Below are 18156 nucleotides of genomic sequence, written 5' to 3'. Positions count from 1 at the left end.
CTGGCGTAGAGAGGTTGGCTTGTCGTGTCCTATCTATCACTAGGCCCTAGATTGGTTAAGATTTGTCTTGCTTGAATTCCGTTTTGCCGTTAGAGGATGGCGAAGTGGAGGAGGGAGACATATTATTGTCTCTCCATTTATAGGTCCAGATTCCAGCTCTCGGCGTCCAGTTCTCCCTTCGTATCTCTAGGACTAGATAGAAGCATCTGGTTGTTCCATGGCCTTTCCCGCCACAGTAAGTGTAATTGCCGTTGTCACTCCTTTCTAGTTTATGGCCTTTCCATTTGTTGACATGATCAAGTGCTAAAACGCCTTTCGGTGGCGTATTGGTTGGGCGGGAGTATGAAAAATTGGAATTGGCATTTATATATGAATTCGAACCGTTGGAATTGTCTTGTCGACGTTGTTGAGTGCCGTTTGAGACTGCCGATGATATCAATCCCGGTGAGTTGTCGTTTTCCGATTTGATGTGGTCCAAGATAGCAATGCTATATTGGTAGAAGTCGATGGTGGTGATGTTCTTGACCGGTTCGTTGATGGCATTTAGCTCATTGTCCTTGACGACAATGTAGCTTTTCAATTCCGGTACATTCATCAATTCCTGAAGCATGATTTGTAGAGCGAAGTATGGTGGAATGTGTGCATAAAGATCGGTGAGGTTTTTATATGCTGTTTTCAATCCATTGATGAATTCCTCGCTGCTGTTAAATTGGTGGCGGGTAATGAATCTGAATTTCAGCGTTGCCTTCTTCAAAGCACTATGTCCTTCTCCTTTCATATGCTTCTTCAGTTCGTCAAACAGCTCGTCGGCGAATTCGATGGTATTGCCGCGGCGGTTGATTTCCTGCATCAAGTCGTTATCTATACTACTAGACAACCAGCTTCTTACTTGCTTTGATAGAGTCTTCCATTTCCGGCCGTCGGGGTTACTTTTCATCGGCCAGGGGATCGAACTATTGATCAAGTTGTGTAGATTGTGTCCTTCCAAGATCTTCTCGATCTTGTCAATCCACATATCAAGATCCTCTCTTTCTTTGAGAGGCGGGGTGATTTTGTAGAGGTTGAAGCTTCCGATGTCAGGCAGGCCAACAGATTGGTTAGTTACCTCGGGTGCTTCGCTGTCATTGTGCCAGTCGTTGTTATCGTCATCGACCGGTGGTGGTTGTTGTTGTTGTTGAGCGTCAGCCATATTGAAGATGGATGATAATCTCAATCAACGTGATAGATCTTTGAAAAAATGATCTGAAAATGGAGCAATCAGTGCTCAGTTGTCGGGATAGTGCATGAAAGGCACTTCCAACATGAAGGTTCCACAAAGAAAATAGCACTTCCGGTGCTATTCCTAGTGGCCTGTGAAGCTTCCAGAACAAGATATACCACTTGCAGTGCTATTCTTGGTGGAAGAGATGAAGGTACGGCACTTTGTAGTGCTCACCTTGATGAAAAACGTCAAGATAACTGATGATCTTGATGGAAAGTGATGCTTCCAACCAAGATATAGCCTTTGGAGATGCTATTCTTGATGGAAGTGATGAATGAAGTGATGATTCAGGGTTCAGAGGAAGAAAGAGGGCGTCATAACCTGTTGGGGCTGCTAACTATGGGGAGAGAGAGAGAGAAGAGGAATCATGATCTATTCAATCTATCTAGAGCAGGGGATTTATACCCTGCCAAACAAAGAAAGGCTCAGTCTGCAAACAAATGGAGGCATCAATGAGATGACTAGACAAAGGCATCAATGGGATGACCGACATAGTCCAACAACTTCTCCAAGAAGAGGACTCGATCCTATGGCCTAAGATAAGAATGGATGGACCCCTATTGATATTGCTAGAGAAAATGGGTATGTCTATCTCTACAAGTGAGGGTTTGAGTTGGAACTTTGAAGGATAGCAAGCAGATCAGTTTAGGAATGATGACAGTTTAATCTCGATACATCTCAATTAGGGTGCAATATTTTTATATTGGAATACTTTGAATTGAACGGATAAGGCCGGTCATGTATATCGTAATACATGTTGTGAAATCTGGAGCGCTACACACATGTAAGTAGTGCAATCCGATACCATAGTTATCAAATTTACGAGAGATATGATAGTATTAGTACTCACTATGCCCGCTTCGCCAATATCAAATACTTGGGCCTACATACATCAGAGTCCTTCACTAAGACAAGACCACACTTTCACGGCCTTTCCCGCGAAACAACTGGATATGAATTCATCATGTCAATCAGCATAAAGGGACAAAGATGCCAGTTTTTCCTTGAGTGTTGTGCTCTAGTAAACTTGTATGGCCCCTTTAGTCCACCCGAGAATTCTCGTGTGAATTGCTTAATCACCTCCGACCAAGCCAGCTTTTGTTCGGGATTATAATTAGACTTCCGCAAAGCCCAACCCTAAAACCCATCGTGGGCCCCTATTGGGTCCCCACGAAAGCCCACAATTACATAAAAAACTAGTCTTGGCGTTCATACAGCCACTGAGTCATTAAAATAAATGACTGTTTTTTACAACAGTTCTGGTTTGTCTATTGAATATTGCTACATTTGCACTAGAATAAGTTGGAAATTTTTCAAAAATACTCTGAATATAGCTTCAACAATAGTAGTTTTCAAATTCAGTTTTACTTTAACCACGCAGGTTATCCTAAAGAATTTGAGTCTTTTATCGAACGATGTATGGGAGGGGGGGGGGGTTGTTGATCACGGGCAAGGCGGGAGCTGGACCGGCCCGCGATTCGAGCCGAAGGTGGAAACGAGGACGGGTGAAAGGATAATCCGAAATGGTCCTGCTACGTACCGTCTCTCCTACGGTGGTGCGGTGTGCCCACAATACCCAATTGATTCGACCGCCCCAGTCTACCCCAGCCGGCACGCTTGTACACTTCAGCGCTCTTGCACGCAGCGGAGAAGCAGCTCGGCGGTGGCAAGTGTGAACCTGCGAAGAAGCTCACTGATACCGGCCGTGAGCAGTTGGACAAGGCTGGGTATGATTTCCCGCGGGACATTAATGGAGCGAAGTCAGCGCTAATTCCATATACAGAAACGGCGTTCCCGAGAAGTCCTCACACTAAACACTCGGAAACATCATATCGAGAGATATTTCTCACGTGTGTAAACTTCGAAAGGGAAATGATACCCCTTAGAAGATCATGAACATACGTACATACATGTACCACAATGAATATGGTTGAATAATGATATCATATTGAATTTAAATCAATCAAAAGCTGTATATCGAGGTACAATAATGGTATAATAATCATAGAACACCGTCAATATCGCTGCAAGTTAGACAAAAACCCTCCCAGCCCCGACCCTAGGCCCCGACGGGTGTACATGGTGTTTGCCCGACACAGTTGAAGCTGAGCGTTGATGCGTTCGGTCGCTGTTGAGTCGGCCACCCGCATATTCGCTACAAGACGCTCGTAGTACTTCTGGGCGGGTTCATACTCTTTAGCGTTGAAGTGTAAATTGGCCAGCAGCTCCAATGTAGCTTGCGTTTCGGGGTTGTCTTTGCCTTTGCGATGTTCAACCCAATTCAAATATCGTGTCAACCAAGGGAAAGCCTCCGAAGCACGACTGTTCGTAAGTAAACCTTGAGCATAGCCATTTTGCAGAGCGTACATGACGCCAATGTTGCCCACAATATCCATTGTCAGCGGATGATCGGGTCCAAACGCTTCTTCCGCACTGGCCAGAGCCCGGCGCAGGGTCTCTGAGGCCTCCATACTCTGCTGCATGAAGCTTTGTGCTCGGCCGTGGAGACAGAGAGCGCGAATAGTAGACGGGTGTCCATGACCCAAGGCAGTCCGAAGCTCTTGGTAGACCTGTAACAATATCTCCACCGCTCGTTGTACATCGGGTTGAAAACGCATAACAATTAGGGTACTTGCGTCTCCAGATTGGTTGCTCACGATATATTCCAAAGCGTCCAACGCGGAGCCGAATACACGAATGTGGGTTTCTCCAAGCAGACGCTTTAGGGTGTCTGTTAGCTTTTCTGCAGTCATGACGGCATTTTCCCGGCGACCTAGCGCATTGTAGGTCATTCCTAGTCGGCGCCGAGTGTCACAGGTGTCCAAGTGGTCTTCGCCGATAGTCATTTGCTGGCGGGCCAACACATTGGCGCAGACCGACTCAGCCTCTTGATACTTGCCCTGCTGACACAAGACCTCTGCGATCAAACTTTCCGTCTTCATTGTCAGAGGATGCTTTGTCCCAAAGACGCGTTGGGCATTTTCAGACACCCAGTGACACCATTCATTTGCTTTCTCCAAGTAGTTGGACTCCAGCTCCACTTCAGCTAGGTTGTATGCAACTGATAATGTACTGAAATGATCCGGACCAAGGCTACGCAAATGCTCCTGGAAAATCTCATATTCGACGGTTCGGGCTTCGTCCCACCGAGCCCGATTCTTGAGTTCTGCGGAGCGAACAGATCGTGGGTCATTATCCAGAGCATTGAACATCGCTCCTGTCACCCTTTGCGCCGAGGGAGGTGGGCGCCCCTGCCCCTGGTATGGCGTGCTACTATTAGAATGAATGCGTGGTGGCACTGGCGGTGGAGATGAGGCGGCACTGGGAGGCATCGATTGTGGAATGAAGCCATGCTCCGACAAAAGCGCCTGATCGACCAAATGTTTGATATTTCCTTTGATCAAACGGTACATAGGACCCCGAGAGCCCACCTTGCACATCTGCGAGTGATCTGCGTCGAGCTTGAGTTGGGTTTCGCGTAAACCGGACAATCCAAGAACCGCAGACTCTTCATCAACCACAAGCTTTTTCAATATCAGCCCTCTATTCTAGGGACAAAAGGATGGAGGGACCGGGGTGTAAACTGATAATCAGTGGAAAAAATCTGCTTACATGGCTGATGGATGCTGGTCCAACTCCCCCTATCTGCACCTCCTTCCCTTCGATAAAGCTAACAACACGATAATCTTCTAGTTGATGTCGGAACCGATCAGTCATTTGTCGGGTAAAAAGGGAATTGTATTCCAGGCAGTCCAGAAGGTCATTGCTGGCATGACCTTTGGAGACAAAGCGGGCAACCCGGGCTGCAATTTTCCCCAGTTCCACAGCTTTCGCGCCACGATGAGGTGTTCCGAAGAAGACGAGACCAGAAGTTGCCGAACGAATAGAAGTATATTTTGGATCTTCTTTGGCATTGAGAAGTGCCTATACCATGAATCAAATTAGGACTGTCAGAAAGAGGCCGTAAGAAAAAGGCCATGGGATATTATATCTGACCTGTTTGATCACTAACCCCCCCAAGCTATGTCCGATAAATATCACTTTCGGTGGAATAGAGCCCTATGAAACTGTTAAATGACCATTCAAACGAAGATTTCTGGCTCCTATTCTTTACCATCTGGGGGCTGCGTTCCATATCCAATAAATTCAACAGCGTATTCGCATGGTCCTTGATGCTTGCCGTGGACATGGTCTGTGGATGGGTGATACTTGAATTGTATCCATAGACAAAGACGCGCGCATATGGAATGTCCTCGGCCAGGAAGTCCCTCGGCCAAAACTTGCCATTGCTATGCGTCCATGTCTGGAAAGGATGATCATTTCGACCGCTTGGGTTCAGGCCATGAACGAAGACAAAACTAACGAACATTAGGACAGGTTTCTTAGATAAACATATCGGAGCTTGGTATTCATACTCGACCTTATGCGATTCAAGAGGAGAGAAGACCTCCTGCAAGAAGGGAAACTCAAACTCCCCCGTATCCTAGACTTTGTTTAGAGTCGTGCCTTGGCCATATAGAGATAGAACCCAAGCCTTACCATTCTCAATACCCAAGCGCTACCGTGAAAGAGTTATTTGAATAGCAAAGAGTCAATAAAACGTCCTCCGGTTTCACAAAAGACCATAATTTAAGAAGGGAAAGTGGGATGAAAGCGAACAACACGAAGCTGACGGGCTGAACATGTGACTTTCTCGCCTGATAGGCAGTGCCTAGCATGAATGAATACATCGTACTCCGTAAACATTTGGAGATAATCAGGTAATCCCTAGGTGCAACCAATGACATCGAAAGATCGAGTTCGGCAAAAATTGCCTAAACTGTATATTGTACGGTGCTTCGTGGCTTTCCCTCGGATAGAAAACCCCTGTCAGCGGGGTTATCCGGCGCGATGCATCACACCTGGGCACACGCATGGTATTGGTGGAGTGTTTCGAGGCTTTATACTCCGTAATGAGAGACTCAACCAATTGTTTCCTTCTTACGCCCGGTCATCTCGCTCAGCCCCGTCTTCTTTCAATGCCAGGTTTCGTAAGCATGGAGCATAAAACAGGGTTCCGCGCCATGCTCCGTGTGCAGTCCGTGATGAAACCAACATCCAGAATAGGAACACTGCGCCACTTAAGGTCTTCAGAAGTAATGTTAGCACCCATCATTTGTTTGGAGAGCAGAAAACGAAAAAGAATATGATGGACGTACGGTGCCGAGAACTTTGAAGAACATGATGTCCATTTCAAGACCCAATTCAATAGTGTTTGCAGCATATACCCCAAGCGGGAACGTAAATCCCCACCAACCCATATTAAAAGGAAACGGAGAGCTGTATAGAACGGTAGCTAGGGCAAAAACGAGCCAAATCAAGCCGAAGCTCCACATGAGGAGGGATATAAAGACACCCAAGACATATGCTATCTGGCCTGCGATAGGGTCCAGGAATTGGGAATCCTGCAATAATACCCGTGCTACTTTCCCAATGTAAAGGATTCTGGAAGCGTATTAGCTAGAGTATTAGGGCCCCAGGGGAAATCAGCGATACACTTACCCGAACCCACCAAAGCCAAGTGGCCCCAGGGGTAGAAAACAGCTCACAATCAGTTCCCTCGGTGGCAGCTTATGCACTGCTAGTCGATGTAAATAGATTACCAATACCGCAATGGCCAACGGAGTGCCCATACCCCAGAGGATGAATGAGACGAGGAGAGTTCCCAGCGCATGTTGTTTGTTTGGTAAGATAAGAGCAACCTCTGCGCCAGCACCCGCTGCGACAATAGTTGCTGCGATTGGCAATAATTGAACCGCGGTGATCCGATCTAGCGAGGTGATATCGCGCTGAGATATTCTGATCGGATGTCAGTATATTAAACATTGGTTGGTGGAGGACTGTATACTGACAAAATGAAGGACAGAGACAGGGTCACAGAAGCCGCAGCTACCACGTCTATCATCCATAAAGCCCACGCAACTGTTTTGGCCCATTCGCCCCAGATTGGCACGCAAATAAACACCCACATCTCAATGAGGGTAGCAAAGCCCATCGGGATTGTCGCCAAGAAGAGCGAATTGTTTGGGTCTTGGATCATCACATTCCATATTTCAGGATAAAAGGTGTACCGGAGAATAGAAGTAAGAAAGGCTAGAGTAAATAACACCACATTGAGTAGGAAGAAGACAATCGACAAGTAATAGAGCACTGGAGTATCGAAAGGGATCGATGTCATCAACACCGAAACAATGCCAGTGCCCATAGTCACCGCAAACCATCTACATGTTTCTTCTATTAGCACAAACCGGTAGTCCTTGGAAAGGGAAGACCATACGACGGACTGAAATTCCGGACGATGTGTCTCCATCCTATGTTATACTTCACCGGGCTTTTGGCGCGGAGTGGTTTAGATGATTTTGCCATATGAAATGAAATCCACGAAAGGTCGAGAATAGTCTTGAGAAGAAAAACGGACCCATTTTGTAGATCAACGCCTGGGGGGTGGGCACCAGTCGGCCGAGTGCGGAAGTCGCCGAGACGCGTGGGATTATCTTCATATTGTCCACGAGTGTGTATTATTCAGTGTTTAGGGTCTTATTAAGTTTAGAACGAGTTATCCCATAGTTAAAAAAAATTTGATTATAATATAGCCTCTCTTGGCCATAATCAGATACCTGGTTTTTGCCATGCTCTAGTTAGCGGTGGAATGCCGTAGTTATTACTTACTGTTGAAACTACAAGAGAGCCTACGGGGAGAGAAGAAGAAGAGGAATCATGATCTATTCAATCTATCAAAAGCAGGGTATTTATACCCTGAAGCTAACAAAGAAAGGCTCAGTCTGCAAGCAAACAGGCATCTATGAGATAACTGCACAAAGGCCTGAACAAAGGCATGAAAGGCATTAATGGGATGGTTATACAAAAGCATCCAGGGTGACTGAGGCATGCATGCATAGTTCAACACTTATATCACATTTGCTTGACGCAAACATACCAAGAAAAGCCACTTTATCAACGAGTGGAAACAAGAAGCTCAGTCATCGATCGTATTGCAAGCTGATAGAGAACTGGAGGAGGAGAAAGAATAACGAGAAAGAGAGAGAGAGAGATGAAAGAGAAGAAACAGTATATGGCCTGAAGAATTAGGCACTAACACACTTTAATCTAACTAACTAACTAAACCACTGGCCATCCGCTTGAGAAATCGATCTTATTCCACCCAAAGAGTTTCTGGCCATCGGCATAGCCCACAGTGGTATCAACATAGTGGTAGTAAAGCACTGGGCCGAGGGTAGGATCGGAAAACACACCCCTGGAGAAAGGTTAGGCCAATGTTCGAGTTTGGAGAACGATCCAATTCGAGAACTTACTGTCCACCAGGACCGTAGACTGTACCGTGACTTTCTAGAACAACTGTGCCACCCCCGTTGGTGCAAGCAGTACCTGCGGCATCAACCTTTGATAGGAAAAGAGTTAGGGTGAGTGTCAAAGCAGGAAAACATTGGGTAACATACAAATCCGCTAGTAGGTGAGGTCGATCGGCAGACCTTGATCTTGTATTCTGCTCCGCTAGCGGGGCGAGATGTGTCGTAGCCACAACAGATGCCGGCAGAGTAAAAGAGATAGTAGTAGCTTCCATACTTATACATATAGGCCCCCTCCACAGCGTGTGTTCCAGAGGAGTCATACGCCAGATTGTTGGACGAAGATGCGACTTTAGTGGCATCCGAGCTCATTGGAGCCTGATAGATATCGTGCCAAAAGGAGCCGAAATTCATATAGTAAGTACCACCATCATTGAACAAATTGCCATCGATGGCATTGTATGCCTTGGCAGACGACGAGGCAATACCAGTTGCTCCATGGTCAGTCCAGGAGCCTGACTCCATGGTTGAAGATGTGGCTAGTCCAAGGGCCGAATTCTGTGAACCAAATGTCGATACAGAGTAATAAACATAGTAAAGACCATTCACAAGCTGCGCATCGGGGGCCTGGCATAGAAGTCAGTACAGAGTATGCTCATTACTTGCAGACAAGCTTTGCCCGAAAGGATAATACTTACCCACAGGTCATCATTTCCGGCGAGATCAATAGAAGATCCACTAGGCAACATGGACCCAATGGTAGTCCATGGGCCGTTGATAGACGAGGCGCTCGCATAAGAAATCTTGTTGCCAGTAGAAAATCGGAAATAACGCTTGTCCGACGATCTTTGTATCAACGTCGGGTCGTGCACATTGCAGGCCCCTGAACAACTGCCAGGGTTTGCATATCCGTGCACGAGGACTGCGAACAGCACTGGTTTGATGATATTACCAAAATGCATCGAGAGAAGATGATTTGTATGTTGGACGAAGAACGATCAATATTCATCAGTGGGCTGCACATATGTATTTGTATACATTATTTGGCGAGGTTATGGCAGGAAATCATTCGTGGAAATCCGGATTTCCCCCCCCACCGGGCAACGGGGGAGATCTTCTTCTGCAGCGAGCATATCCGATAGCCTGGATATAATATAGAAGAGAGGGGAAATAAATCAAACTCAGGGGTAAGAGTATGAAATCCTTCAGGAGATGACTAGTGGGGATTAGAGCACCGACTGGTGGAATTGCCGAAAGCCATAAGCGCCACCATGCAACAGAAGCACGCCAAGTTCCGGGGAATTCCAGTTCGAAACAACAGTCGTTTTGTCACGGATGAAAGGAAGTGTAAAATACCCGAAGAATGTCTCGTAACTGGAGTCTCGAGTGTAGCGATATTGTAAAACTGAAGTCGCATCGTCTACGTTTAAGCTTGGTTTATTGAATGGTTATGCATAACCAGGTCCACAAATATTCACAGCAAACCAGCCATAACTCTCGTCAAGGCCTCGTCCTCGGCATGAAAGGCGTCCAGCACATTAGGCGAACGTGTGTCATCTGGAGGGGCCAACCCCACATCTGCTCCGGCGGCAATGTCCGAACCGGGTTGAGGGTCAAAGTAGAATCCACCTGCAATTTCAAAAAAGCTGCTCAAGTCTTCGCAGACCTTGGATTCAGATTCAGCTACTGTACCAGGTGACATTGGCCAGAAAGCGTTAGATGAGAGCTGAGGAGTAGCCTCCCCAGATGTTTGATGGAGGCTGGGAGTACAACGTGCAGCAGCAGACTCTGTTGTGATTGATACCGGCGTTGTCTCCCAAATGCTGCGGGATGAGTAGAACTTATTTTGCGATGCAGCATGCGAATGAAGCTCAGATGTCTCTTTCTCATCCTTGGAATCTGCCTTTGGGGGATGACCTCGATGAATAGATGATTGTCGGCCAGCTTCACTGTCCCATCCGAGGTTCAATCGAATCCGTTTCAAACTGTGAAGGATCTTTTGCAATCTCCGGGAAGTACGGGCACGGGTTGCTGAGCGGCGAACCATGTCCACAGCCGTATAAAATTCGGGCCGGCAAGCATGGCTGAAACGGCCCGGGGCATGTAAAACGGCCAAGAAGAGAGCGGCAAGGGCAGATAAGAGAAAATAGTTGAATGGCTCCGGGCGCTGGAAATATATACTTGAGACCCGACTGAAATAGTCTAGCATATGAACGGTGCTCTTCGCCGTTTCCACGGCGGTCGAGGCCCCGGTCACGTTGTCCGCTATCCGCTCATCACTAAGCAGATTTTGTCGATACACAAGAATTCGAAGCTGGTTGGCTTGTAGAGCAAGTAGAACCTGAAGCATCATAGCTCGATCAGTGTGTTCTGATCCAGCGGGAGAGCGCCAAGTTGGATCAAAACGCAATTCACGCGGAATGGAATGGATCCATTGCTGAACCTGAGCGTCCAAATAAGCGCAACCATCCGAAGTGGCCGCTTGTGACCGGTTGGGCCATCCAACGACCAGGCCCCAGATCTTTGTGCTCAGGCGCGCGTGAGAGATCATGCAAGTCAGGTACGGAGTAGAGTGGCCCGGCTCAGGCAAGTTGGTGTCAATGTCGGAATCTTGAATGGTGAAGGGCAAACCCGTGCCAAAGGCACACTTGCGATCTAACACGTATATGCACCAGAACAGTCGGCTTGCCCACGTCCATTCTAATTCGCCCGGGAAAACGCCCCCTGTCTTTTGCCACGTTTCTTGACGATGAAGACCTAGCTCCGTACTCCCTCGAACCGCCATGCCAATGAAACGTCCGGCGATGACTTCATCATCGCGGTAAGAGTGAAAAATCGACTACCACAAGTCAATACGTTTTTTTTTTTTTTTCAGGTCGGAGCACCAATGGGAACAGAACAAAGGAAGGATTTGAGATACACACCAATAGGGTCAGAATGAGAATTTCTTTCATATCAACCTCGGCAATTTTCAGTCGGCTGGCGAAGCGATCCTCTACACTGTCAGCCAGCTGGGCGGCACGCTCACTGCGACCGTGCGATTCGACTAGTAGAGCGGTCGCCAATAGAATCTTTAGCACCTGGACATCACGCGCAGAGAACCAATCCTGATCCGAGGCTGTCTGCGTCGACACCGCAGATGAAGACATAGTGGTTGAATCGTGAGAGTGGTAGAACTCGAGCACATATGCTCGCACTCCATCCAAGTCGACACAGGGGTACATCACACCGACTGTGTCCTCATAAACTTGCACCAATCGCAATGTTTCATCTGCACCGAGGCTTCTCAAGGGATGTCCAAGAGGAGCATTTTCACCTCTCACCGACGGCGCGGGACTAGGAGCAGTTGATAGGTCAAGGTCCTCACCGGGATCATCAATTGCGGCACAGTCGCCAGGTTGATGGGATAAGGACCTTTGAGGTCGAGTGAGGCCAAACTCCGCACTCGTGGGTCCGACGTACGTCGGGGACTTAGGAGCATCTAGGATACGGTGCAGACTCCCCGTGGTGGGTGGGGCTGACGGATTAGAGGCTGAAGTAGGACCGGGGGATTCAAGCTCATGAATGCGGGCGGAAAGGGTCCGCATTTCCCGCCGCAAAGTCTCCAATTGCCTGTCGACAGCTTGAAATCTGACTGAATGATTCACTCTAGATAAAAATCAGTAAAATGCCGATTTGGTTAATGGACGAAAGTGACTGGATGTGACTGGGAAGTTCGGGAGGTAAAGATACCCTTCCTCATTTAGGTCAGTCCCTTGGATCGACGTGCTAGAAGGGCGATGGGTGGCGTAGACACAGGGGATTTGATCCCGAGAACATCTAATACAAACCAAGCCACCACTGCATTTCAGCTTGCGTCGTTTGCATTCATTGCTAAGGTGGTCAGTGCCAAGCTATAACAATAGAGACAAAAAAAGGATAAGCAGGCGCACCAAGCAACTTGAGTATATTTAGCCCTTTTTCTCCTCTGGGATGAATCATCATCCCGTAAAGACCTCGGAGATTCGGAAATCATTGTACAGAGGAACTAATTCGATAGAAGGTGTCATAGCAAGGAGATGGGAAAGGAAGAAACCTCGGAAACGCGGAAACGCGGAAAGATAAACCGAGAGATGTGGCCCGTGCCGGCTTCGGAAGTGACAGCCTTGGAATATATGCGTGAACTGACCTTATGTATATATATTTTTTTTGGTCATTGATTCGAAGTTTTACGAAAACTACCAAGGAAATTCTGTCGATGATTAGGACAATTTAGTTTTCGGTATTTGGTAAAAAGCTCGTTCGTTTTTTTTTTTTTTTTGTACATGATATTCATCTCCATCATAATGCGACATTATATGATACGATGCTTCTTCTCGTTCTATCTTCCTTCCTATTAGATGTGCGACTTTCGACAGCATTCCGAGTCAGCTAGCCGTGACGATATATTCTTGTTGGAAGGCACATCGAGTGACGGGTTGGCGACAAAAAAGTCCGCTGGCCGAATCATGAGTTGGAAAATCTCGACGGGCCTAGTGTACTGAGTCAGTATGATGCAAGAGGAAAAGAGGGGAAAGAAGAAAAAAAATGCGATCAACATACATCACGGGCCAATCTTCTACACGAGGGTTGTGGGTAATGCCAAAAGAGTTCCAAACCACCACGTCGGTGTCAACAACACAATCACCGCGGAGAACAGCATCTGAGACACCTTGAACTTCAGTTTGACTCTGCAAAGTATAACGACCTCCAGCATAGAGCTCCCCGTCGCGATACTTTGTGACCCAAACGTGGTGTTGAGCAAATTGAGCCCGGCGCGCCTGCACCGATGCAGGATCGGCCAATAAAGTCTGAGTGGCCAGTGGAATGAATTTATACCCCACGGGGTTTCCACTGATAGGATTCTTTATGTGGGGATTAATCATCTTGATGGTCCGGTTGAGCTGCGGAGCGGCATCGATCCAAGATGCACGCTCTACGGTCTGCTTGGTGACTTCATAGAAGTTCCCGTTGGGGTTGGTGACCGCATTCATTGGCACTGGGTGAGATTCCTCCACGACCACTGAGTTGTTGGGGCCGTCGATAGCTGGATCAATTCGTATGTTGAAAATGTGCTGGTGGTTCTGAGCGAGAACACCCCCACTCACCACATTTCCGTACTCACTGACTTTACCAGCATCGATATTGACCACGTTCAAGATACCTGTTGCGCGTGCCTCAACTGTAATCCCGCCCGACTGATCGAACTTATAGGCGAAGATATATTCATAGTTGGCCAGTGTGATAATGAACTGGACAACAAGCTCCCGGTTCCGCGTGACGACAGCGCGCCCGGTGCGCCAGTTGGAATGCTTCCACCCAATTCCATTGTCCTGTTCATGGAGGCAAATCGCATTCGGAAGAGTCTGGGCGGTGCCGTCTGCCTGGGTGATAATGGCATCGAAATATTTAATGACTCCGAGACAGTCGCAGCCGAGCGAGAGATTGTTAGCCATGTTTCCACCACCTCCGTCGCCAAAGTCAAAGGCCTGTTTCCGATGGAAAGGTGGTCGAGGGTCAGCGTAAGGGACAGTCTAAACAAGAGAAGCACATATTAGTTTATAGCTATGTTGTTTGGGAATAACATCCCATGGAATATCATTTACCATTTCGCTGATTGCTAGCCGGTGCATCACACTACGGCCATCGTACGAGACATCGTGAATCGTCGCGCCCTCTCGCGGATTGAAAGCAACACGGAACCGCCACTTCTGCCATTCGACCAGAGACTCGTTGGTGACACGGAAGGACGGACCCTCAGGTTGGACCACATTCAGTGGTTTGAGATCCTTGCGAGTCCCCTCGGGCATCAGCTCTGGCACGTATTCGGAGGGTTTGCAATGACCAATTATATCCCGCTTGAAGGTCTGTTCAAGTAGACCATCACCTTTACCGCCTGTGGCGGGTCGATCTACCCGGATGATCTCTTGGGTGTGGGCGTCCATCACAGGGATGATGGGCAAGGGGAAAGAATAGAAATTGGAGTCTTCATTTCCAGAACGTTTGTCCTGAGCGAAACAAAGGCCCTGGAAAAAACGACGATTTTCATCGGTATGATCCAAACCACCATATGGCCATGGCTCAATGACGACCTCGAAACCTTCCGGAAGATCGAATTCCAACAGTGCTTTCTGGAACAATGGTGATTTCATACATTGACCGACGAGAACATCAAATTCGCTCCTGGTCAATCATTAGGAAACTCCGGATGTTTTCAAAGCTTCATTTCTTTTTCTTACAGAGTCAAACTGGCATGATGTTCCTTCCCTACCATCGTGTGCTTCACCCGTGACTGTGAAACCACGTCGATCACAGATTCGTGAAACTGAGGAATGCGGTCCGCTCCGATCACATCGTATTGGCACAAAGCTAGACGCGGCGGTCGTGGGGTGGTTGGACTCAAGCGACCGGCATGTTCGAGCGCTAGAAATTCCTGGAGCTGAGTTTTAGGTGGTTCTTGTAGGAAGATCTCCCGAAAGTCGATCACGACGTTTGGGTGAGCAGCTTTGACCACATCGCGGGCCAAATTGGTCTCTTCGATGGAGAGAATACTGAGTGGGTGAGACATGATAGGAATGGAAGTTATGGCTTTATTGATTTTTTTTTCCTCCGGGGACCTGGAGCTCTTTATTAAATTATATCAGTACAACCCTGGATGCTCGGAATCTCGGAAAGCTCGGAACGGGTTTCCTGGCAACTTCCTGGCAACAGTGGAGACCCGGAAATAGTTCCGTGATGATAGACAATGAGAGACAACGATAGACAAGCACAGATTCCACCAAAAATGCGGGGAAAAATACCAAGAAATGATATCTCCTCTTTGAAAAGATAAGCAATACGAGTTTGCTTTCCTTACTTTCTATGTACATATGTGGTCGGCGGCTGTGCGGATCATGGCCGTGTACGAGTATTGACATTATGAACCATATCCCGTTATTTCCCCTCTGATAGCCTTATAAGAGGTACATATAGACATTGGGAGAACGTCCTATTCTGTCTACTGTATATCTCCCTCCCTGAACTTAGACCAAGACCAAAATTCTTTTTTATATCCTTGACAGCCCCGTGAGGAGTGTGGAGTATGGATCCCATACTAAATCATGAAACTAAAGTGCCCACCCCAGAGAAACCTATCAGCGATGAAGACCAACTTGCAGCTCTTGGTCATGTCCAAGAACTCCGTCGCGACTTCTCCCTATGGTCAATCGTTTGTCTCCAAATATCTTTAATGGCCACCTGGGAGGCCTTATCCTCGGTTGTCGCTGCGGCTCTTACCAATGGTGGAGCGCCATGCTTGTTTTACAACTAGTGAGTCCTTTTCTCAACGATACTCTCATAATCGGAAGGCTGATTATGTGGCCAATTTTAGTGTCATCACGTTGATTGGTACAATGTTCATTGTCCTTTCGTTGAGCGAAATTGCTTCCATCTACCCTACTGCTGGCGGTACAATCAACTTACTCTCCTTCACCTACCCAAATGATGACCCGATGCTAACGAAAGTTGACTATATTCAATAGGACAATACCATTGGGTCCATTGTCTTACACCGGCATCATACCAGGCCACCGCATCTTGGTTTACTGGTTGGATTTCCATCGGTGGACAGTTGGTGTTTTCCGCCTCCGCAGCCTTCGCGGCGGGCTTGCAGCTACAGGCGCTCATCACCTTGAATCATCTCGACTCTTATACCCCAACTAGATGGCAAGGTATGCTTTTCTATTGGCTCATATTAGCTTACTCGACCGCCCTCAATATCTGGGGTTCCAAGATCTTGCCACACACTAATACAACAGCCGGTAAGAGAGCAATCCCCCAAAACGTTTTGACAAAATAAAGCATAGTCTGAATTACAGATAGGTGTATTGCACGTCGTCGGCTTTCTCGTAATAGTCGCCGTTTTGGGAGCAATGTCCGAGAAGCACTCTGCAGGTTACGTCTTCGTCGAATTCTCCAACACCAGCGGATGGGACAATGATGGAGTCTCCTGGTTAGTAGGACTGCTGAGCACTGTGTATCCTTTTCTCGGGTACGAAATCTTTTTCTTCCAATATACTTGCGGTGGGTTAATAGCTAACTATTCATTCCAGATATGATGCAGCGTGTCATTTAAGTGAAGAAATGCCAAAACCTTCCCGTAATGTACCACTGGCCATGATAGGCAGTGTTGTTATCAACGGGGTGATTGGCCTGGTGTATGCGATTGTCCTACTGTTCTCCCTGGGGGATCTAGAGTCTCTACTGCTGTCCAAAACGGGATTTCCCTTCATGCAGCTGTTTTTGAACATCACTGGCTCTCCGGGTGGTGCTTCCGTCCTGGCCCTATGCATCACCTTGATCGCAATGGCTGCCAATGCTGCATGTGTGACATCTACTAGCCGTACAGCCTGGGCATTCGCACGGGACAGTGGTTTGCCAGCGTCGAGATTCTTCGCAGAAGTGAGCCCCACACTGAAAGTCCCGGTGCGCATGGTTCTTGTGGTTGGCTTTCTCCAAATGCTGCTTGGGTTGATCTATCTGGGCAGCTCAACCGCCTTCAACGCGGTGTTATCTATGGCCATTTTGGGAATGTATGCCTCTTATCTTTCCCCAATTGTGTTCATGTTGATATATGGTCGACGAAGATTGGCCCCGATTGTCCGTGGACTCGGGTCGGGATCATTCAACCTAGGGCCACGATGGGGCCCCGTCGTCAACATCGCTGCCATCCTTTGGCTAATCATAGCCATGATTTTTAGCACTTTCCCAACGGTGCAGCCGGTCACACCAGAAAATATGAATTATTGTATTGTGGTGACAATGGGATGGATGCTGATAGGAGGGCTTTATTATTATCTCCTGGGAGGAAAAAAGCGATTTACAGGTCCAGTGGTAGAGCTTGCCGAGGGCATATGACTCGTTTCACTCAAAGCGGAGCGGTCTGCGAGAATGTAATATCGGGACAATATTGGGGGGATTACATCATTTGTTGGAGAAAGGATAGGGAATTTCATTCTCAATTTGATACGAAAATGCTCACCGCAATGCGCCTGTCGTGAGACTATAGTTTACTTGTGGCGAGATTATCAAATCGACAGATCGATTAACCGATAGTTAAGAACATACAAGATCCCAAACATAGTATCTCAGAAGACGACAGTATGCCCAGTTCTCAGGCGGCAGTGTTCTCAGGTGGTGGTGTTCTCAGGAGGTGGTGTTTCAATCGACAGTAGTATTCAGAGAACAGAATACGAATATGATGCTGACAATCCGTAAAGAACTGAAGGTCACATTGTGGTCCCTTTGGCAATCGTTGCGTCAGACCCGGGCCTGGAAAGGTCTGTGCAATTCATCAACCAAGCATCCCCCCCCTTTATAACCGGTCGCTTCTATCGTGATATAGTGCGGTACAGTACGAAGCTTATCCAACACTTTTTTGAGTGTTGGTTGGGACTAAATATGCTATGTCTTCGTATCGGCTGTCAGTCTATGCGTCATACCGCTTGAGAGTATTTCCTAGCTATGTGTCAGCTGGCTCAATTTTGAAGTCAG

The 18156-nt window shown here is 47.5% G+C and overlaps 7 protein-coding genes across 7 annotated transcripts; 2 read left to right on the top strand and 5 right to left on the bottom strand.

The window, feature by feature from the left end:
* Positions 1-2784: 2784 nt before the first annotated feature.
* On the top strand, positions 2785-3075 carry N7471_003523 (uncharacterized protein; the record flags this gene model as incomplete). Its single annotated transcript, XM_057276243.1, has 3 exons — positions 2785-2822; positions 2860-2988; positions 3045-3075. 3 exons carry the CDS (start codon positions 2785-2787, stop codon positions 3073-3075), a joined length of 198 nt encoding a protein of 65 aa, XP_057140881.1.
* Positions 3076-3276: 201 nt separating this feature from the next.
* On the bottom strand, positions 3277-5803 carry N7471_003522 (LipA and NB-ARC domain protein; the record flags this gene model as incomplete). The annotated part of the gene is made up of 6 exons (XM_057276242.1): positions 3277-4785; positions 4874-5185; positions 5258-5320; positions 5376-5619; positions 5677-5744; positions 5801-5803. The coding sequence occupies 6 exons, from the start codon at positions 5801-5803 to the stop codon at positions 3277-3279; spliced, it is 2199 nt and encodes a 732-aa protein (XP_057140880.1).
* Positions 5804-6241: 438 nt separating this feature from the next.
* On the bottom strand, positions 6242-7295 carry N7471_003521 (uncharacterized protein; the record flags this gene model as incomplete). Its single annotated transcript, XM_057276241.1, has 4 exons — positions 6242-6388; positions 6460-6745; positions 6803-7099; positions 7153-7295. 4 exons carry the CDS (start codon positions 7293-7295, stop codon positions 6242-6244), a joined length of 873 nt encoding a protein of 290 aa, XP_057140879.1.
* Positions 7296-8082: 787 nt separating this feature from the next.
* On the bottom strand, positions 8083-9569 carry abnA (putative extracellular endo-1,5-alpha-L-arabinase; the record flags this gene model as incomplete). Its single annotated transcript, XM_057276240.1, has 4 exons — positions 8083-8555; positions 8614-8699; positions 8758-9234; positions 9306-9569. The coding sequence occupies 4 exons, from the start codon at positions 9567-9569 to the stop codon at positions 8420-8422; spliced, it is 963 nt and encodes a 320-aa protein (XP_057140878.1). The 3' UTR covers positions 8083-8419.
* Positions 9570-10081: 512 nt separating this feature from the next.
* Positions 10082-12653, bottom strand: N7471_003519 (transcription factor domain-containing protein; the record flags this gene model as incomplete). Its single annotated transcript, XM_057276239.1, has 4 exons — positions 12540-12653; positions 12340-12480; positions 11532-12255; positions 10082-11446 (listed from the first exon to the last, which is right to left on the bottom strand). The coding sequence occupies exons 1-4, from the start codon at positions 12620-12622 to the stop codon at positions 10082-10084; spliced, it is 2313 nt and encodes a 770-aa protein (XP_057140877.1). The 5' UTR covers positions 12623-12653.
* A 329-nt stretch (positions 12654-12982) lies between these two features.
* Positions 12983-15193, bottom strand: N7471_003518 (putative copper amine oxidase; the record flags this gene model as incomplete). The annotated part of the gene is made up of 4 exons (XM_057276238.1): positions 12983-13118; positions 13189-14159; positions 14232-14808; positions 14865-15193. 4 exons carry the CDS (start codon positions 15191-15193, stop codon positions 12983-12985), a joined length of 2013 nt encoding a protein of 670 aa, XP_057140876.1.
* Positions 15194-15706: 513 nt separating this feature from the next.
* On the top strand, positions 15707-17520 carry N7471_003517 (Amino acid/polyamine transporter I; the record flags this gene model as incomplete). Its single annotated transcript, XM_057276237.1, has 5 exons — positions 15707-15933; positions 15995-16071; positions 16146-16424; positions 16486-16654; positions 16716-17520. The coding sequence occupies 5 exons, from the start codon at positions 15707-15709 to the stop codon at positions 17518-17520; spliced, it is 1557 nt and encodes a 518-aa protein (XP_057140875.1).
* Between the last annotated feature and the right edge of the window lie 636 nt (positions 17521-18156).

Source organism: Penicillium samsonianum (genome assembly GCF_028829775.1).
Source record: "Penicillium samsonianum strain IBT 33392 chromosome Unknown utg000002l_segment0_segment0, whole genome shotgun sequence".
NCBI lineage: Eukaryota > Fungi > Ascomycota > Eurotiomycetes > Eurotiales > Aspergillaceae > Penicillium > Penicillium samsonianum.
This window is presented reverse-complemented; position numbering and strand designations above follow the sequence as displayed.